Source organism: Lycorma delicatula, chromosome 4 (assembly GCF_047948215.1).
Source record: "Lycorma delicatula isolate Av1 chromosome 4, ASM4794821v1, whole genome shotgun sequence".
Taxonomy (NCBI): Eukaryota; Metazoa; Arthropoda; class Insecta; order Hemiptera; family Fulgoridae; genus Lycorma; species Lycorma delicatula.
In genome coordinates, this window is record NC_134458.1 from 59,355,775 (window position 1) to 59,379,682 (window position 23,908).

The 23,908-nt window shown below is 26.9% G+C and overlaps 1 protein-coding gene across 1 annotated transcript in view; it reads right to left on the reverse strand.

The window, feature by feature from the left end:
• Window positions 1-2,025: 2,025 nt before the first annotated feature.
• Window positions 2,026-23,908, reverse strand: part of qsm (Zona pelucida superfamily protein qsm) — a 177,960-nt gene continuing 156,077 nt past the window's right edge. Inside the window, exons 5-8 of the mRNA XM_075363055.1 lie at window positions 21,903-22,133; window positions 20,277-20,424; window positions 17,853-17,997; window positions 2,026-8,963 (exon numbers count right to left, since the gene is read on the reverse strand). Of these exons, the coding sequence (XP_075219170.1) occupies window positions 8,728-8,963; window positions 17,853-17,997; window positions 20,277-20,424; window positions 21,903-22,133 (760 nt within the window). The 3' untranslated portion in view covers window positions 2,026-8,727. The remainder of the gene's footprint in view (window positions 8,964-17,852; window positions 17,998-20,276; window positions 20,425-21,902; window positions 22,134-23,908) is intronic.

The following is a 23,908-nucleotide window of genomic DNA, read 5'->3' on the forward strand; positions in this document are numbered from 1 at the left end:
TCTTTATAAACAAACTCTATGTTTCTGGTGGAACTGGAGCAGGTAACTTTTCATTGTGTGGAATTGGTTTTGTGACTAGAATAAACAACATATTTCTTGATTTATTTGTAATGTTTTTGATTTTTGTGTATAAAAATAAGTTACACAAAATTGCAGCAGATATGAGGGGCACAAAACTTGTCCTGATTTTATATTTTACACCCAACAGAATTAAAATGATTTTTTTTAACTAAAGAAGTAATATTTCTTCTTTGAGATTTAAAAGTTAATTTATCACACACATAGCAAAATTGTTATTTTGATTTATAAAACTAGAAGCCATTTTTATATAAATTACTAACAATAACAAAAAAATGTATGAAACACAAAAATAACCAATACAAGTCTGTATCAGAAAAAGTAGAAATAAAACAAAAACCCAAACTCATGATGGTATTCACATGAAAGCCAGAACAAAACTGATTCTATGGTCCAAGTTATTCTACAGTAAAAATACTGATTGAAATGACTACACCAAATATGATGTCAATAATAAAGGCTATTAATTAAATTGTATTACGTTGATAAATTTATTTTTCCTAGATCGAATGAGTCTTAGTAAACAGTTAGTATCGATGTCAAATATTTTACATTGTATAATGTAATTCCATATTAGTCAAACTGGTCATGCCACCAAATTACTCCACTCTGAGCCATTTATAAACACAGTTCATTTACAAATATCTTTAGATATTCATATTTCATTATTAAAACAAAAATGACTCACAACAAATCCTTACAAGTGTTTTAGTCTTAATAGAGAAAATAAATAATTATAACAGTGTTCATTTTTTTAAGAGTGACAATTACAAAAAGATTAAGCCCTTAGGACAAGTTTTAAGGCCATATTTGGAATCAATGACAAAAACCTTATTAATAATCCAAAATTATCAGTGTCATAAAATTCTTGTTGACCAATGTCATCATCATCTAGTATTCTACCAGGTGGTACCTTATGCCATTACATCTCAATCTGTTTCTCTCCCAAGCCTTCTCCTTGATTTCCTTGTAATATCCAATCTTCCACCTCATCTATTAACTTTATTCTTCTTTTTCACTTTCTTTCTCCTTCTACTGATCCTTTCAATGCAGTTGTCAAGGTTCCACTTCTTCTAACTACATGTCCTAACCAGTTTTCTTATTTTTTGTCTAAGTTCTCATTCATCTTTAATGCTATCCATTACTTTCTCATTCTCTACTTTATTCATCAATCTCATTTTCTCCATCCTTCTTCATATCCACATCTCAAAAGCCTCACTACAGCCTCCTTTCCCTCTTCCTAATGACCATGCTTCACTTCAATATAACAAGAAACAAGAAATTTGACTAATAGACCAGTATAATAAATTATTAAATGACAGGCAATTAAAATTCAGTAAAGGAAAAACTAACAATTTTATTTGTGTATGAATTAGTATCAGGAGTTACAAATGCCAATGACAAATCACTCAGTTAGACTGGACTTCATAAATCATAGATATCTGTATAAAAAAGTAACTGATAATGCTCCACTTTCAATCTTCAACATAATACTGTTTTAATTTATGTTAATAAAAACATAAATTCACAATTTTTATTAATATGGCAAATTTTGGCCAGTTGTCTAAAGTATTAATGTTTGCTAATAATACTACTACATATATTACAGGACCTAATAAACCAAATATTGAATGTTAACTAAATACAGAATGTTTCAGCATTAAGCATCAGTATGAAAGTAATGGTTTGTCCTTAAATATGGATAAAATGCACCTCATAAATTTACATTCCTGTTATGAACTAATTCTTGTTCACAGAGCATTTTAATTCCAGACTTAGTACAAGAATATTAATCAACAAACTTCTTAGGTCTGAAAATCAAGAAAATGTATTTTTCTTTGGAAAGAACATATTCACTGCATTTAACTAAATTAAACTGAGCTTATATTTTTATTTTGACCCTGTCAAGAATTCTAGATGGGAAGGTATTGTAAAGAATAGAGTAAATAGAAATTAGATTATTTTATTGAGTATCTTATAACTAACTGACAGCTTTTAGAATATAATAGCATGTAATTATGTTAGTTTATTATTATGTTTTTACTATCCAACTCTTTACAGACTAGTTAGTAATGCAGTAAAACCAGTATACTGATATGATTATATTATATTCCATTAATAATCCATAATCCATTATTTATTCTAATGTTGATGATCACAGTTAAATCAGATAATTTGTTACATAACAATAAAAAAAATTGTCTAACAGATAAAAAAACATGTTATATACATTGCATTATACATACACACATACATATTTCTATAGTTTGCATTTAACACTAATTTTGAAATTCAAAATCTAAAAAAGAAAACGTATTGGATGATTCTTGTTCTTGTCAAAAGTTATATCAATTTTGCATTTATTTAAAGCAAGTTAAATATTGTTATATTTCAATTTCAATCATTATAATATGGTATAAAAATTAAAGAAGAGATAAAATGCTTCAATAATTTGATAATGTAATATTCAGCTGAAAAAATAATAAAGTACTAGCATAATGAAAGCAACAGAAGCATTTAATGTGAAGATAATCTTTTCTAAGAATCGGATCGGTAGAATTATTGAGAACAGATTAGAATAAAAAGATTACAATAATGTTGAATAAATTCAGTAAGAGAAGTTAATTTTTTTAATTGGGTGATTTACTTTATATGTCTGTTTTATTTATACAACTAGGTTAATGTAAATGAAGATTTGTTACAACATTTTATGTGGAGGACAGATGTAACACTTCTTTTTCTTTAGAGAAGTCCCTCCTATTGTACCATCAGTAGAGATGTATGTGTGAATGTATATGTGTACATCATATAAGGAAAGATTTCACAATTTAGTGTTCTTTAAACTGCATGAATATTGTTTTACGAAATTCAAGTCGCATAAAAAAGTAAATTTTTTTTTAATAAACATAAATAAATTAATAAAAACAATTGAGTAGCTTTTTGTGTTTTTTTTTTTTATATACTTATCTTAATACAATATATCTATACAACATCTAATCTAACTTCATTCTAAGACTTTCAAACAAAAACGTGAGCATTTAATTTTCCTTCTAAGTCTTATAACACAACATATTCACAATTTCAATTTGTTTGCAAAAATATACATACATATATAATTAAAACTGTGAATACAGGTAACATTCTATAATTAAAAATGTGACAAATTAACTTAATAAATGAATAATTAAACTTACACTAATAATACAGTATTCATAGACAAAATCATTAAGAAATCTTCTCAGTAGACCTAAACCTTGAATTTAAAGAACTGAAATTGAGTAGCTTCATGATTGCAATAATATTGTGCCAAAGAATTAATATTTACAAAAGAATACATCATGTATAAGGATAACAATAAAAAACTATTCAAAATAAGAGTCCCATGTATTCTAATTTATTGTATCTATGAAAACCAACTTGAAGTAGTCAGAACAGAGATAAACAAATTGGAATATCTGAGTTCAAATTTCAAACAATTTCTGTATAAAGTTGTTTTAAATCCCTCCACATGCAAAACCTAATTTAATTTTTTCTCATTTTTCTGCATTCATATAAAGTTTATACATTTTTAAACAATAAAAATGCTTTCTTCACTTACAAACTTATTTTATCGCAACATATAATTCTTTTAATAGCGGGTGATATAATAAAACCTTTCCTACGTCTTTTAAGAGTGCTGAATTGTTTAGTTGTAATTTAATTACAAGATCAGTTAAAATAAGCATCGACTGCTTTGTAATAATTATTGTTTATATTTACAATTTTCATTGCTAAAGTTATAGACATAGCTCCTTTCTCTGAATTATTATATAGACAGTGATTGAGTGATCAAGTATTGACAATTAACTATTTATATAAAATACATGCTACATGCAATTGATTTATCCTTAAAATAACAATAAAATGTTGGTTTTATCAATTTTTACATTTAAGTTCAGTTCATTGACATATCTAGGATTTTCACGAGGGGTCTTTTTCTCTTTCTCTACCTCTCTGTTTTGTGTTAATATGTGCACACACACCTGTATGTGGTGTATATATATATGTTCGCATGCATGTATCTCTCCCCCCTCCCTTCACCCTCAAGAGTTGTGTGTGTGTGTGTTTTAATATAGGTTAAAAAGCTGAAATAACTAAATGTTTTATGGTAAAGCAGTATTTTTATAGATGTGACTTTTCTAAAAAGATGTGTCATATCATGAACAAAAATAAAGGTTTCACAGATAAATCCATATTAAAAAATTGTGAGTCTAAATATCTTCCTTTTTTTAAATTTGTATTTTTATATAAATTATTACTATACATAACATTTTTTTTTAATTTTTAAAAGTTGTCAAAATTGTGGTGTGTAAATTATGAAAGGAGAAAGTCATAACTTATTTTAAATGTGTTTTTAGAATGATAAATTCATTATAATTATTTCTAATAAAATTTTAATTTATTAGAAATAACTTCATGCACTCACCAGATGGATTCACTGTTGTAGGTACTAAATAGACCGATTCAAGGCAAAGTAAAAAGAATCATCATTATGATAATATCCTGAATTAATTTCCTCCTATTTGGAATCAGTGTCTAAGATAAAATTGAAAAACTACCTCATAGTTGTTTATTCTGACTTAATATTCTTTGTAGCATAAGTCGCATATACTACATCATTGTACAAGAAAATCTTTTGGTTATCTTCATTTATAATCATTAGATTAAAAATTATGTATTTGATGTAAAATAATCTAAATGCATTTCCATTCGGTTATATTTTAACACTCAGAATATTAATCGTTTATTGGCTGAGAACTAACTTTAACATGAAAATAAAAAAAAACTTTGTTTATTTAAAAGAAAAGTAAATATATCGTTATAAAATTTAATTAGGAGTTACACAGTGGAGAAATAAGTTGCCCATTATAGAAGCCATGTAGTTTTCATGGAGCTAACAGAAAGAAATTATTTAAAGGCAATAAGAAATTATATATATATATATATATATATAAATAATTTTTTTTTTTTTTTATAAATATATTCCCATAAAAAAAGAAAAGGATTCATCTAAAAGACATTAAATCTTGAAAGTTGGTGACAGTAAATTTAAGAGTGATTTGATTTAATCCACATTTTGGATTATAATTATCAACTACAATTTCATAAAAACATTATCAATAATTAATTACATTGTAAATAAATTTTAAGCTATATTACGTTACAAAAAAAAAAAAATAATAAATAAATAAATAAAAATAAAGAATATGTAATAAAAAGATAAAACATGAACAAATTTTATATTAATTATAAAATAAATACAGACAATATAATTATCGGTTAGAGATCTATTCTATAGATATGCAAAAAAGTGTGATTTGTCAGCTAACCGCTACTACAGGTTGTGAAGTGGAGCCCTACAACCTAGTCTGAGGACCATTTTCCACCTCTGTTACCATGATGAATAACCTAATCTGTTACCACAGATGTTAATCAAACAAGCAAATGAAATAAAATTTGACTATAATAAAGATTTTACCCATTAATATGATTCCCAAAACAGTAAAAAAATACTGAATTTATAATACTTCTATCACATTTTTATTTCCAATATATTTTTATTTACTCTCTGTAACAATTAAAAAGTAGAGTAAAATATGTTCAGATAATAATAACACAGAATAATTTACACTGATCAATTTAGTCATCTCTTTTTATAACATTCTCTTTCTCAGTATCATGCATTTTCAGTAATAGAAAAAGTATCAAAAAGAAAGGTATGAAGGATAACATAGTACATATTATTTAGAATAAAAAAAACTACATTCTTTCTAACTTTATAAAGTAGAAGTACACTATGCTGTAGTTAATTTTTTAAGTTTATAAAAGTATAACATTTTTAAGTAAATTTAACAAAGTTATAAGTAATGAACTCTGGACACTAAGTAAACTTTGTTGAGTTTTCTCAAAAACCTTCTTCAAGAATGAGATGACAAAAAGGTAGCACAGTATTTTACTCTCAAAAAGCTTGGGAAAAATCCAGCTAAATCAATAAAATAAAATTAACATGTAGGTAGTATTTAGTAAAAGGCATACTATATAAACTTATATATTCAATAAAATACAGTAAATTTAAAAGAAATATACCAGCATGAAGAAATTTGATTAAATATTTTTAAAAATAAATTTCAAAATCAACTCATGTTCTGAATATATGAAAATACATAATCAGTTCTGAAACCTTTTCAGAAAAATCTCATCAGTACCTTCACTGAGGAACTGCATAGTACTTTTAAAAAAATCTTCTGACAGTGTATTTCCATCCATTTTGAAAACAATTAGTTTTTTAAGTATATTTTTAAAGAAATAGTTATCAATATTTTTTTGTAAATATGCGTAAGATTTAGAAACTTAAATAAACTGATAGAATACATTTTCCTAATTTGTAATAAGCTAAAAGAGTGAGGTCTGAACACTGATCGGAAAGGTAAGGCACTCCTTTGTCCTGTACTAATTAAGGCACTTTACAGACTGCTATAAGATAATGCATACCCCACTCATCTCTTTTCTTTAAACTCCCTTTATATATGTAGCTTACATTATCAAAATAAATTATTTGAATACTTAGCTGCTGACATTTACATATATATAAATTAAATGCATTCAAATCACAGTGATATAAATATTAATTGGAAAACAAATTCTAAAATACAAAACTTAAAATGTAAACACCGACAAAACTTTTTCTTTTCATAGTCTAGAGTTCATATACATACTAGATAAATTGTATTTAAGCTAAAAGTAATAAATATTCATTTATTTCAGAAGGCAACTGATGGAAAAACATCTCCTTCAGAAAGTAATGGCAGTTGTATCATGATTCAGAAAATCAAAATAGGAAGGCATTATGATTTAAGAGTGAAAATGATTTTTTTCAAAAAACAAACAACATAAGTGTGCTTGAAACTTAAATGTTATATTTATAGATGAAATATTTAAAACATTTTAGCACTGTGTGATTTGTTAAAATCTAGAAATCTATTGGTGGTTATTATAAAAGAAACTAAATAAAATAATTTAACAATTTTTAACTAAAATAAAGTATTCTGGAGATGGTCTCTGACAAAATCTCTTCTTAGTTTATTTAAATTAAAGAAAATAATAAAGTTTAGTATTAAGAGCACATTTTAATATTTAATAATTTAAAATAATTACTGGAATTGTAATTAAATATGGTATGTAACAAGTATGTTAAACACAGACATATGAACATGTTACATATTCACCGTGAAGTTTAGTAAATATTTTCTAATGGTTGATCCTCCATCTGTCATAAAAATTAATTAATCATATAAAGTTCATTTACAAAATGAATAATTAAATATTTTTTCTTCTTACTGAATTCCAATACATTATGGAGTTTAGCCATAAGAATGTATGTGTAATAAATTAATTGTATCTGACAACGCTAAGAAAACATCTTTTTATCATTAATATAAACAAAAATTAATTAACCCAGCACAAAATGTAGTAATTTCTTACTGCATATGGTTGACATATCCACACAGTTTGGGTGAGTGTCAGTGGACCTATCCAAATTAAACTGATTTCAGTGTGCATGTATGCACACATAGGAAGTGAATGTACCCTACGAAGTATAGTGCGTAATTAATTTTACTGTTTCAGTATCATTCCTTAAATGATTATATTTTCATATATAGCAAAATAATTTATAAAATAAGTTAACATTTTGTTTCATTCAAGTCCAGTTTCTTTACAGAGAACTACTTTTTATAATTTCATTATTTTGTACTGTTTAACTTATTATAATAATACTGTAGTATAAAATTATCACAGGGATTTTACTACTCATACATGATAAATAAAAAAGATGGTTAGGAAAAATTTTTTACCTGAAAACTTTGCATAAAAAAGTAATAAAATAAGAAAAAAAATGTAAATAAATGTGAAATTATAAAATCATAATAACTATTACATATTCATCATAACTTAGCTCTATATATATATATATATAATTGCATAAAATGATGTTTAATGAGATGATCATTATTATTATAATTCTGAAAGACATTTTTTTAATACTTATCTAAAACATAAAAATTCACATAATTTCTCTGAAGTGCTGAAACATGTTCAATTATTTGTTAAGAAATATACACTTACATAAAAATGTGTGTATATATATATATACACATTTTTATGTATAAAGCAATTACGCAAATGAAGTTATTTATTGGCAGTAATACTGACGACATGTTGAATAGTTATGATCTAACAGTGCATTGTAAGATAGGTAATTTTTGCAAAATCTTCCTTAATTATGAAATTTAAAATCTATTACTTTAAATTCATTTCTAAGAGACTGAACAAAAAATGAAACTCATTAGCGATCTGATTCAATTATTTCTTCATTAAAGAGTTATTTTTAAGGAGTAATATTAAAAAAAAATTAAAATTAACATAATTGAAAAGATATTGGTAAATATGTTAGGTAACTCTGTAGTTTTTATTTTTTTCTCTAGTTAATAATTAATTTTTGTTATTTATCTAAAAAACTTTACAAAATTTAGTAAAATTTTAATATTAAAATTTTGTTAGGCTAATTTTATTTCTGGGGAATTTCAAATATAATTATTGTAAGTTTTCATTTTAATGATTTATTGTTAAAAGTAGCACATTAATAAATGTAGTTGACAGAATGGTGATGAAAGGAACCAGATTACAGGTCGCTGAATTTTTTCCATCTATACTTGTAGTATACATGAGATCTTCTCGAATTTCTTCAGTATCCAAAGTGAGATGCTGCTGAGGTCCATTATTACCGACATCATTGCTTCTTGTTGCAGGCACTGATTTTAATGGATCAAGTCCGGTATCCAGCTTCACTAAAATTAAAAACAATTCACTTAATTTTAAAAACATTTAGGTGCATAATTATTTAGTTATTAGTACTCTTCCCTCCTTTAATAAATAATTATAAAATACACAATAGAAAAAAGAAATAAACATTTTTTTTTAGGAGATTAAAAGACAACTCAAGTGTTAAAGTTGCATGAAATAAAATAATAACTACTTCAAAATTACTAATGATTCCTTATTTAAAAAGTAAAGATTTCTGTAAGATTTTCCATAAGAAATAAAAATCTTGACAAAAATCAGTTCTTTGTGCTTCTTTCTTCATCAACTGGCTTCACTAAAAAAATATTATAACAAAAAGACTCTCAAAAAGTTTTGAAAAAAGCTTATATTCTATTATATAAGTGTTTATTTGGCAAATTACAGGAGTATTTTAATGTCATTTAATTTTCTTGTAAACAGTCTTCATATGGTGGCATACCTTTGTTATTGCAAATTTGTATGATTTATGTTAATGATATGATAAAATTTATATGATTAATGGTATGGCACATGATTCTTTACATCTTTCTTGTTGCTTTTGTTTTATTTCTAGATTATAATTCTTTTACATGGTGGATATTATATTTAATTATTCTATTTAGTATCATTTCTGCTGTTGTTTGCTGGAGTATTGATAAGGATTATTATCAGCTCTAGGCTTATTTAATTAATTCTGTAATTTCTTTTACATTATGTGAGTCAATCTAATGTGTCAATTGTAGTTGATTTGACATCCATCAAACTTTTATCTCTTTTTTCATTTGCAATGGTTCTCTTTTCCTATTTTGATGAAATATGTTATCTGACAAAAAAAGAAAGAGATTGTTACTCTCTTCCAGGAATATGTCATGATGCTGAAGGAGCCCCATGCAGCACAAGGAAGCACTCAGGATAGCCTACAGATGTGCTAATAGGATATGCAGGATATCATGTGTTGATTTCTGAAAAGTCATGTGATATTATAAAGGAATTTCTAGGATTAAAAGTGTTTCATCCTGATTACATTTCTGGGATATACCTACATAATACATTTGGGATTTCCATGGAACATTCTTGGGATCTGATATTTGTATCAGATTCCTTGATTCCTTGTAGCCTCAAGGAATCTTAAAGACATCATCTATCCTACAGTATTTCAGGATATCTCCTAGATGTCCTACATATCAGACATGATGAATTTCAGAAGCCCTGCTGATATCATGTGCTATATAAAACGTAATTGTTTGAATGATTAAAAATGAATGTATATTTTTCTAATTGTATTAGTGGTGGTGCAACATGCATGCATTCATGTCACTGAACAGTAGATATACAAGTAAGCAACTGGCTCATGGATTTGTGACTAACCTTCATCTATATTAAGATATTAATTTTAGATGGTCCTATGAATTAACAATATTTAAATTGTGCAATCAGCAGTAGCCCATGTTTATTAAGACACGAATTGTCTGGAACGACTGTTGGTAGGAGGTGTTGATAACCAAAGTGGAACAGGTATAGTGATGTTGAGAGGCCCCAGAAAAATTGTCAAATTGGTCCACAGCATGTTTTCAAAATGAAAAGGAAACAGATAAAGAATTTACCAGAAACAAAGGGTATTCAGTAGGATGTGTGAAACCAGGGAGTACTTTCTCATACTGATAGTTGTACCAAGACTCTGTTACAAATTAAAAATTACGTTGCATTTGATTCCATTTTTTATTCTGACTCTTGGAAAGGGTATACATATGTTATAGACAATAAAAAAGCAGGATTTGAACACTTTATTAATACAACTTCATAGACTCTGAGGCTGAAATCCATAACCATATATGAGAAAGGATCTGGGAGTTCAGGAACTGAAGAATTAATAAAACACTCAGCATCTTGATTTCCAAATTTTGTCAAATTCTTTTGGTGAAATTCAGACAAGGACAGGATATTTTCTTTGCAGTATAAATATTGGCTGCTGAAGACAATTATTTTAGTTAACTCATAAGTACATGTTACATTTCACATAACATGTACACAAAAATATAAGAAAAAATTGGTTGGCATAATATTAGCTGACAAGTTCTGATTTTTTTAAATGAAAAAAAAAACTGATTCAGTATTTCAGTGGTGCATGAAAAACACTTTAACATTTTGGTTTATATATAAATTTATATTTACAATATTTAATTTGTACTGACAAATTATTTTGACATAATGTATATTTTGCCAGTACACATTAAAAAAGTAATTTTTATGAACTAACCTACTTTATGCTTATGTTTCTATCTTAAACTTATTCATCTAGCTTTCTATTTTTTATTCTTCATAATCATCTAGCCCAAAATGAGTCTTCTTAACTGCACTCTCTGTTACAAGACATAATTTTTGAATGGAGTACTTATCAGAGCACAGATTACATTTCAGGAGGTTTAGTATGTCTTGAAATCCTTCACATCTTTAAATCCCATCAATTGATTCTTCTGGGTACTATTCTGTTAGGTTACTCTTTACTGGAGCCATGCCTTTCTTATATGTTTTAAGTCTTGCATGATGCATGTTTAAACCTGTTGGAGGATGCTTTCACAAGGGATAGTCATCTGGCAATTCCTTCTATATACTTTAAAAGACAATCAGAAAACTCCTCCTTATCCTTAATCACTCAGCTGTGTTTCAGGCTCTATACAGTGAGTGCTCCATTCATCAAATGACTCTTTAACCCTCCCTGTCTTCTATTCTGCAAAACTTTACTTAAGATTTAATGATGCAAAACCTATTTCAAGTTGTATGAGTTTCATGGAGCTCATAATTAACATACAGTCTTATAAATTAAAGTTAAAGAAAGTATAAATTTCTTTTACATGATTAGTGCTTCCCCACATAGGACAAGACACATTCTCATACAGAAAAGGAAATCGGTTGCGCTGAAATTCTTATGACCTGAGGCTTTACTCCTCACTTCCTATTGGAACCCTTCCTCAGAAAGTTGTTCTTTGATACCATCATTTTTTTTTTTTTTAGTTTTAAAACAGTGATATTAATATACCAATAATCTGCCTGATTTTACATTGGGTAAGTAGGTGAGAATGTGTGTTCCAAGCGGTTTCCTTCCATTCAACTCAGGGTTCATGGTGTGCCTGATGATTTTTAGATGAAATGAGGTTATTTGTAATTTCATTGGATTTGGCTTCAGGCAGTTATTTCAGTAAGAAACAGAATCACAGATAAATATGTTTAAAAGTACTTTTTTCCATGTGCAAAAGTTCTACCTTATACAGTAGTGGCCAAATAATTGGCATAGATAAAATATTAGAATAAAAAAAACATGTTAAAAAGATATTTAAAATCATTAGGGGCTGGCTGTTTGACCAATAGTAAATAGTGTAGAGCATGCATGCCAATCTGATTTATGGGATTCCATGCTTCTTCTATCAGCTCATCTTTGGATGTAGGTTAATGATTCTCATCAAAAGAAGGATTGAGAGTCCCACAGCTTTCCCAGATGTACCAACAATCTTTTACCAACATCTTTTTGAAGTTAGGTACAACACCTTCAAAAAATTCTGACAAGTTACTTTAGGAGTAACTTTTGTCAAGTTGCCTATAACCATTAGGTTATATCACTAACCTATTTTATATCATGGATAAATACTTTTTACAATGTATATAAATAATTTATTGATAAAATAAGTGATCAGTAAAACCACCTAGTTTTGGAAGTGATTTTACAATAGTGCCGTACATCCTAAGACAAATATTTTTATAAATTACAATAATAAAATATTGAAGCCTGTAACAACATTAATCCTTATTTTTAAATTAAGGTTCACGACTATTACATTATTTTCATTCATATGAGATGATAACCTATTGAATACTACCCTTTCAAATACTTTTGAAAAAGGTGGAAGCATTCTTTTTAGCAATTTTAGATTAATATTATAATTTTCTGGTCTCATTTTATTATTATGCTTATATAAAGGTTTAGTTCTGGGTAATTTTCATTGCTCAGGGACTACTCCTGAGTAAAAAGTTATAAGGTTCAAGAGGTATAACCGTGCTATAATGAGCCTTCTATTTGTTCCTTATAGTACTTTAGTTTTATTTTTATTAAATCAGTTCTTTACATAAACTATTTCATCAAAAGCCAAGATTTATTATTTTTTAGAGACCTACTTCTTCCTTTGTGACTGGTTCTGAGACCATTTTAGAATAATTTGGGAAATTATTTCCACAAGAATCTGAATATTTGTTGTGTGTCATTTCTTATTCTGCATAACTTCAACTTACTATTGTTTGAGAATATTTATTAAATTAGTTGCTAATTTTCCTACTCTTAGATAAAAAGTACACATTTAGTCACTATTTTTTTGAATTGACAGTATCTTGATTTTCTTTTACTACTTTTCTTACTGCCGAGTAAAGCTGTGATGTTGCTTATAAATTTTTTGCGTTGCAGCTCCATTGTACTTCCTTTTCATAATTAAAAAAAAATTGTTATATCTTTGTTTTTCTTGAACAGCTCTTTTCTTTAAAAAAAAATTGTATTTCTCAAGTTCAAAAAGTCTTTGGATGTCCACCTACTTCTTGATAAGTATTTTTTTTAAGCCGCTTATTCCTAGGGTAAGCAAGTGACAGGTATATAAGTTTACAAATATTTAAACTTAAATAATTTTTTTACAAATGCAAATTTGTTTACAAATAAGAGGGTGGAATTAGATGGTGTTGACTAGAACTGTTGAAAGTGATGATCAATTGACTTTATTAAAATTCGATCCATCCTAATTTAAGTATATCTATTACAAAAAAGGTTGTTGAGTAATTTTGTGCAGTCAAGGGGAGCAATTGAATTATTATAAGGGTATAGAGAAAATCTACACTTTCTGAAAAATGAAGATAAATAGATATGCTGTGATTATGGCAAGTGATTGACAGAGAACAAATCATATACTGGTTTGTTAATTTGCTAATAACTGGATTTTAATACTGTACATTTTATTTTTATTACGTGCATTGATATACCCTAATCTAATTTTGTTTTATTTTTTATTAGCTTATCTAACATCATTAATTTTTTAACTGACTCATCCTAACTTTCATTACTATTTTACATCTTATTTTATTATATTTTTATTTTGATATATTTTTTCCTTTTCTCAATTGAATTCAAACTAGTTCAATATCAATTTCACATGTAAATTAATTCATATAATTAATACACTTTGCTTCTGTATTATATTCAACATAAATGGCTGCACATTCACTTTTATGTAAACTCCTAAAATAATAATTTACTAAATAATAATTTGTGATGTTAAATTGATCTAATTCTTTTTGTTTAACTGGTGTTTAATAAAAGCCACAATGTTGAGTATGGATATCTTTTAAAACAAATTTATTAAATCCAGTGTTTTTAATATACTGTTTATTGTGATGCTGCAAATTTTTCAAAGTATTTTAGTATTTTGTTCTGACCTGTGTGAACTGTGAACATTTTTAGTGGGATATACCCATTAACCTCAACATATTTATATTCTTTTCTCTCGCTTTAGTAACTATACCACCAATGGAATCCTACTTAGTATGTAATGACATAAGTTTACAGATTACTTCATTTAAGTACAAAGAGTGTTTAGTGAGGTGTTGTCTTTAAACTTTCATCAATAAAGTAGATATCGGAATACTTACTGTCTTTATTTTTGATGTTATTATTGATGTAAAGATATAAATGAATTTATTTCATTTATTAATTATTTTTATTGCTCTGGCTTATTGTGTCCAGAAATTGTATTAATAATTAGATTATTGTTTTGGATGATTGGAATCAAATCATTTAGTATATCTTTGAGGAAAATTATTAAATGTTATGTCGTTTGCATTGTCGATTCCTCTTTGCGATGCTAGAAAATCTTTTTTAGTAAAGTCTTTTATTTGGTCGCTAACAGAATCTATAATTTATGGAGTATTCAGTAAAAAATAGCTGTTAAATGTTAATAATGTAATATTTATTTAGTAAGTCACAACACTTTAGTCCAATACTATCCAAAAGAAGGAGTACTTTATTCTATTATTATTATTATTTCTCAAACTTTTCATTGCATTTTTCAAAACATCACTATATTTTCTGACAGGACCACTTTTACCTAACTGTTTACTAAGAGAAACATTGTTTAACCATGCTAATGGCTTGAGTTTACTTTTAGTTTTGTTCTGATTCCTATTTTTAAGCATTTTAATATCCTCAGTCATCACCTTGAAATTTAGGTTTATAAATTTGTTCTTTTGTGGTCTTATGCTAATTTTAGAAACTGTTTGCTGTTCTTTCTCTACTGGTACCTATTTATTTGTCAGCTGTATTTTACTTCCAAGTTCACCCTGCTCTTTTATTAATTCTGCAACCTTATCTTCAGTTTTATTACTAGTGAAGAGTATGTTTACAATCACATATAAAAACTGTGTTTCAGTGTTGTATTGTTTGTTCAGTAAACATATTTTAGAATAAAATTACTTTTTATATTTATTATTACTGTTAAAGTTGGAATAAAAATAAAATATTATTTATTTAATCTTATTCATAAAATAAATATTTAATAACAGAAATGAATTTAAAATTGTAAATGTATCAAAATAAAAAATGGATCAGTTCCATTAAAACAAGGGTAGCAAAATAAAATAAAAAGTATAAATAAACATATATATTTGTACATTACATTGAATATATATTTTAATTAATTGAATATACAGGTTATTTTTTTAATTTTAGTATGAAGTTCATAAGTAGTAGATTAAATGATATATCTCTGAGTTGTTAAAAAATTCTAAACTTCAGTTATTATATTAATAAATGCTATTATTTGTAGCATATTTTGTTAAAGATATAATTACTTAATTTTTAAATTACATTTAGAAAATTTTTTAACTATCAATTTCTTTATCATTTATCCATTATTTCTTGAAATATTTTTAACACAGTTAATTTTTTCTTTTACTTTATAGAATTGTTAGGAATGTACTTTTGTGCTCTGTTAATAACTAGTCTGAAACTACTAATTTTGGTGTTCAAGGATGATGATTAGTCATTATAAATTGTACTATTATCATTAATGTCTTTCTCCAAGCTCTAGTTTTATCATATCACTTTTTCTGCAAGTGTTTAAAGTCAAGTGTTTGGAGTTCTATGCTTTATATCTTACTATACTGTGAACATTACTTTTTTATTACACATACGAAACTTACTAAAACAAAACAGTATTTTTTTTTTATTACTGCTTCCATTTAAACAATTGTGTCATCTGCATAAAAGTTTTTGTGTGAAATAAGTACTGTAAATTATTTTATTCTCAAATTTTTGCTGATATTTTTGATATTATTAATAAAAGGTGAGAATCCGTTCAAAGGCCAGATCAAATAAAATTTATCACCCAATATAAAAATAGTTTTGCTGACAAATATCATTTATCAGTATAATTTATTAATGTTGTATATCTGACAGAGTGTAATACACTGTTGTGATTGCATTTCTAACACTTAAGGGGAATAGCTGTTTTACCGATTTGTGTTTTATTAACAAATTATTTAAAGAATTGATTAAATTCAGTTGTTGACAGTATTAATAACATTTTCATATTTCTATCCATGTAGATGAAGTGTAATTGAGGATGACTAGATTTGCTGTTGATATTAGTTGATCAATCCATTAAAATGATTCATTTTATAAACAATTTTATTTAGTCATCACATAAAATTACAATCCACTATAAAATGGGTCCTCAGATATGAGGACATTTTTATCTTAAATTTGCCATGCTGTATATAGTGATGTATTTCCCACAAATATCTCAAAGGGACTTTTCAAAACTTCGAGTTAATCTCACTAACAGTGTTCTGTTATAAACGAGCTTTCCACAAATTATGTCCATTTCTCCAGACAATTTGACTGTGTAATAAATTTTGAAAAAGGAATCATGGTTTTAAAATTAGATTTAATAATATGATTCATTTTTCAATTAAGTTAGACGTTTTAAAATTGCATAATCATTTCATATACTTAAAAACTCTAATTCTGTTTTTCAATGACTTATCTTTATTAAAGAATATAATTTGACTTTTATAAACACATTCTAACATCTGTTACTATGTAGATATCATAAAGTAAACATGTAATTGTCAAATAACAATCATATTTTACACCTGAGATTCTTCATTAATATTCTTTTACAATTATTTAAAAGTAGAATATAAACTGAAAAATTCATTCATTTCTTTATATTTTTATAAAGAAATAACAAAAAAACTTTCAATTACTTTCACTAAAAAGCTACTGAACCACAATTTTTAAACATTAATACATTTTTATATCCTTTTTTTAGAAAAGAATAATGTGTAACTTATTCTGCAAAATGTACTGTCATATAATACAGAAGAAAACATTTCAAAAGTTGTATTATTGTATAGCTAGCTAGCTAGCAATTGTATTGAAATTTCTTGTTGGAAAATGGTGACCACCATATTGGCATATATTAACTTCAGTAGCGACCATAAAAGCAACTGAAATAATTATCAATTTATTTAGTAGGTAATAATAAAAATTACTGAAAAAACGTTTATAGAGAAAAGTTCACTTTTAAAAAAGTAATGAGCTTAAATCTTAATGTGATTATTAATTGTGGTTATGAAAATATAAATGAACAAAATCAGTTGAAAAAAATGCAGTTGTTTTTTAGATACAGTCAAGATACTGCAGAATTCTTGACAGAGCGATCTTTTTAATTTTCATGATGATTTAAATTCTGTTACATGTGTAAAAAGCAGCTGACAAAGGTGTTCTTATTTCATAACTGGGAAAGAAGTAAATTATTAAAATGTTATTAATTTAATACCTCTTATAAGAAACATATTTTAATCACCTTTTTCTAGAAGGTTATCTCCTTTAGTATTGACTTTTATAAAAGATGTTATTGTCATTTCAAATACTTTATTTGGATCAGGAGGCATTGTACCGACTTCTCGTTTCCTTCTACCATAACCAATCTGTCCATTACTGCATTCCACCTGAAAATAAGATTAAAATCAAAATGTAGAATAGTAATTAGACTGATTCATTTATGTAAAAACAAAAAATTAACACGTTTTACTTAATACTTAATCATTAACCAATATGATTTTTGTACATATTAAAATACTTTTTCCTATTCATTCATAATGACACATGACACAACCTGATGCTTTAAACATTTTAAAAAATGAAGTTTTTGTTGAACTCATAGATGAAGATCAACACATCCATGATTCTTTCATTTTCGGTGTTAATGTTTATAATCTATGTGTAGTATTTTTACATAATAAATGTTTTCACCATGTTTAATTGTACATATTTTTACATAATTAATGTTTCCACCATGTTTAATTGTACATATTGCATGATTTTTATTGTTTAAAAAAAATGTTTTAAATTTATTTCTAGAATTAAGATTAAGTAGGTAAAAACTGTGTAGTTTAGAAGGGTTTTGATGAGAGATGTCTATCCATTTAATATGATAATTATTTTAAGTAGTTGAAAGAAAAACAGTTACAAGAAAGTGACAATAATAACTATTATATTCCTGACTCTCCAGAACTAAAAGAAGATCTGAACAAAGAAGTAGCTGAAAAAATATGAAGAGTCTGAGTAACTTTATAGCCTAGAAATAAACTAAAGAGAAAATCAATGCCGAAGTAATGGATAGAAAAAAAATATTTGAATAGATTGAAGGTTTATTTTGTTTAAAGATGTGATTACATTGTAGTAGAAAATCATGGTAAAAATTGAAACACATTAATCAAAAGGAAAAGCTTCGGCTGAAATGACCCAGTTCCCAGTTCTTTTTTTTCAATATCATTCTCGAATGACAAATGAAATTCAAAATGGCAAAGAATTGGTTGAATGTTTCAAAACAGTTTTTTAAAGGTGAAATCAGAATAACAACACTGAAATAAATGAATGAATTATCTATTAAAGATGAGATAAAATTCAGAATAAGTTAGCCTTTTCAAATTTCTACAATGACCTCTATACTCTTTTGGTCAATAAATTTCAGGTGCTATACTCTAAAATGGTGTTGGTTGATGACAAAGCTCTTTAAGTCAATGAACATTGAGTGTCAGGATATGTTTAAGCAAAACAATCATATTTATTTTAAACATATAGCCTAACTGAGTAAATTAAAACTATTTTACACATACTTGATTTAAGAATTCAGGGTAAAAAGAAATTGTATTTTTTTTCGATTTCATATCGATACATTTAATATAGCAAGAATACCTATCGATAAAACAATCAAAATTGAAAAATGAACAAGAAGAATATAAATGGACAATAAATAAACTCTTAATTCAATTCTAAAAAGTATAAGATAAAATTTTTTGCACAGTAGGAGCATAATGATTAAGCACTGAAGGTTATTTGTTAAGGGTTAATACATTCATAGGTATTGGCTTAAAACATAACTAAAAGCACTGATACAGTCGGGCAGGGGATTTAGGAAGATAAGTTCCTCCAATATGAAAATTTATCAGTAAATAAATTATGACTGATTCGTATTACATTTTAGTTTTCTGAGCTCTACTGGATGTAATTTTATTATATGACCTGATTGCAGCAATTTTCTTTTGATTGAATTGATCTAACAAGCATAATTAAACTCCAGGCATAAGCATCATCAAAGTGCATGATTATTTTTTTTTTATGGTATTGTTTATTTAGAGAATTACAATATAAAATACAAAAAGTAACTAACTAAAAGTGTAGAACGGAGTAAGTACAATGAGATCAGGGAATAATGGAGAACTGCATCAAAATAGTCAAGTGACTAATGGAAAAAAAAATTTTTATAAAACTAATAATAACTTATTTCATTAGCAAACAAAGGAGTGTTGTATGAAAGATGTGTGATAGTATTTTTCCAACTCTTTATTATCGTATAATTCAGAATTTATGTAAATTTTATAATGAAAAATAGATGAGTGACTTTATCCAATATTGCAAGTAATATGAGTTATGTGCTGAGAATGTATTAAATATATTACTTAAACATTTACAAAATATTACTTATTTAAACATTTTTCAAATTCCAAAGTTAAATCTGAATATGTTATACTAAATTAAAGCAGAGTTTGCTTTATCTTCACTAAAAAAGTAGTTATAGAAAATAACTTCTACATAAAAGATGCTGAAAAGTGGGAAAATGGTGATGCTTAGAAACATTCATTCTTTACTTTACAAAAAGGATAAAGTGTAAGAACATTATGAGTAATATTAGCCATATATATTTAACATAATTCAATACACTTACTCCTTTGCACTTATCTAAGCAAACGTTAACAGTTCCTTTAAACTGAACATATGTTGATTCTGGAAATTTAAATGCTCTGAATTTAGCTGAAAGGAAGTCGCCATCAACCGTATTGAAATTTTCAAATAAATAAGGATCCATTGAACAACTGTAAAAACATTAAAAAAAATAGAGTTAATATGTGTTAGTTTCTAATATGAAATATAACTTACAATATTAAAAAAAGGTTCCCTAACTTACAAAACTGTTGTAGAGATAAATTCATTATATTATGAAAAAATCTTTTTTCCTATTTTTTTAAATTTGTAATTTGCCAAATGGGTTTTGGCTGAGATTAAACTTCACTCCCTTTTTAAATAATTGTTCTGCAATATCTGGAACACATCTCAAGAATTAACATTCTGCAAATTGAAGAACGTGAGTTAAGTACTAAACACTGACAGGTGAAGTAAAGTTTAATGTACTGGTTCTAGTAGACAAAGTTACACAAAGTTGATACAGTTTCATTGGATGCTGTTTTATTAGTACATAATGATTGTAGCAGTGCAAATAATACTTTAAAAAGATAACTGATTCCGGAAATTAAAATTTTAAAGAAGAATTAGGATAGCTTACAATGGAATGTTAAACCTATAAATCAGTATTCAGGATAAATAAACACACTTTGGCAAGAGTATTAATTAAGTCTTTCACAAATCATATGACAATATCAGCAATGCTAACCAGCGTGAGTAAACTATTACTTACTATATTACTACTGCAATGTGCATATTGGTATTTGTACTATAGGAGTGATAAGGAGGCCCAACTTTAATAATTGGAACTTTAGTCCTCAGGCTTATTTTGCAACTATTAGTAAAGAAACAGGTATTGAATCAGTTTCCAAGCAGCCACCCGGATGGATTACACCAGGATGCACTAGCTATACAGGTTCAGGCATCTCCATTGTGCACCTACCAGGGTCAGATCTACACTGACAAAACCCAAAACAAAAATGGAAGGATGATCTAACCATGGAGGAATCACAATATGAGGCAAATGATCCCACCCAGAGGTAAGCTCAGTAAAAGGTGTCCATCCTGCACACAAACATTTGAGAGATCAGGTATTTCTACAGGGATATTTCTGATCAATAATTTTGTCTTGAACATCTAAATATATGTAGCAAGAAAAAATTCTTTCTCTACAGAAATTAAAACACAAATAGAATCATAATACCTAAAGGGATATACAAGAAACAGGAAAAAATTCCTGTTTCCTGTATGTTGAACAGGAATTGTTTGTGCATGGAAGTGTCTGACCAAACTGTAAACTATTCAGCCAGAACTTCATGGATGGTTTGAAATACACTTTAGTAATTATATAAATAAAATATGCTTTTACAGAATAAACTGATTACTGATGATAATAAACTAACTCTTAAAAAACTAATTTTTTATTACAAAACTATAATTTGAAAATATGTTTAAAGATAAAGATGATATATCGATTAAAAATGTAAAGAAATTATGATAACTGACTCATGGTATTTATGTTTATTTTTAAAGTTTTAAATAATAATATGATATTATTACTACTAAATATTTAATTATTTTTTAATAATAAAAAAAATGATGGTGGTCTTACCCATTAAATATGATAACTTCCTCCTGTTTTTTTGTATCTGTCACTTGCATGTAGCTGACAAGTAAGCCATAAATAGCTGCTGAATTCTTATCTAGAAAAATCTCCATTTGCAATGGTGTTCCAGAGTTGACATTAAGCTCTCCAGTGAGCAGCTGACCTCCCTGACGTACACCTACTCCTAATTTTGGTTCTGGAGCTCTCTGAGTGAAAGTGGTAGTTATTTCAAGATCACTGAAAAAAAGTTTTTAAAAATAGTGTTACTGATGTCAAATTTTGCATATTTTAGTTAATATATTATTACTTTCTCAATCGCAAGCCCTTGTGGTACCTTTTTCAAGAAAGAATATTAAATTAAATAGTATTTTAAACAAATTTTTTACAAAATTTACTGTAATATATTTCATAAGAAAAAACCATTCAGTATCAATGGTTCCTTTTTCAAGTATCAGAAGAATACTGAGAGATTCGACTAGTAGTAAATACTTGCTTTTTGTTTGCTGTTAATTGAACATCAGTGAGGATAACTTTATTTTCCTTCCTTTCCCTTTACAAAAAGTAATTTCAGAAGAGTGTGAATTGGAAATATTTTCAAATAGAAGATATACTGCTTTATTAATTCATATTAAAATTACAGTTAAAAGCGATTTACATACATGTAGGTAAAATTTTAACAACAAAATTTTTATAGGTAAAATTTTCAATATATCTTCACTTTTGCCAATTAATGCAGTTTGCTCATTCGTGTGATTTACATTGTAATGTAGAAGTGATTAACACAGTAAGAATAATGGATATTAATTGCAGTTCAGATGTCTCAAATAAAACTGTTCACTAAACATAACTAATGAATTCTGTGGCAAACAAAGGAACATTATCAGGTGATTGTTGGCAAGTAGAACACATTTTCACTCAGGATAACTACCGTTTATCAAGTGGCAATAACAATAAAAAAATAAAATAGCATGTTTTGATATTAATTTCAATAATCATATAGAACATGTTTTCTTAGAGAATGTATCCGTAGTCAGTTTCAGTCACATAAGGGATTGTCATCACAAATAAAATAATAATTTGATAAAACTGATGATAAGTAATGGGTGAGGAGAATGCTGATAAAATCAGGGAAGAATGAAAGATAAAAACCTTTACCTGACATCTGTGCAAAGAATAAAATACATATCAATTCAGACTAACTAAGGATGTCATGGTCAACCCACCGAGTTGGTCTAGGGCTGAACTCATCATCGCAAATTAACTGATTTCAAATCAACTGAAGTCAAGAGTTCTAAGGTTCAGATCCTAGTAAAGGCAATTACTTTTATACGGATTTGAATACTAGATTGTGGATACTAGTGTTCTTTGGTGGCTAGGTTTCAATTAACCACACATCTCGGGATGGTTGACCTGAAACTGTACAAGATTACATTTCATTTACATTCTTACATATCATCCTCATTTATCCTCTGAAGTAATACCTTACGTTGGTTCCACAGGATAAACAGAAAAAGAAAAAGAGGATGTCATGGTCATGTCCTGTAAGAGATGTTACTAAATTAACAAAGCCCATAGAAATCATAATCTCTTTTTGAGCAGATTTTTTTCTCTTTTAAATAATTTTCAAGAGATTAAGAAATCTTCCTGCACATTTTCAGTGAATTTAATACTAAGTGATAACCACATAAAAATTATGGGTTTCATTGCCAGAATTGCAGGTAGCAACTAACAAATTCTATCAGGCAATATGTCACATTTCTCTGATAGTCTTACTGCATAGGTTCTATTATCACCAAACTCTATGTGAGATTATCACGTGTATTAACACCATCAAGTTAGAAGCATTTTGTAATAATTATATTATCTGCCATTTTAATTACTTTAGTTATAACTATAACTAACTATTAGCAGTAATAATTATTTAACTGATTGTAAGAACTTATATTGGTCATTTACATAATTAATTACAAGAATTAATATTATTATTTTGTTTCAACAGCTGAAGTACTGGA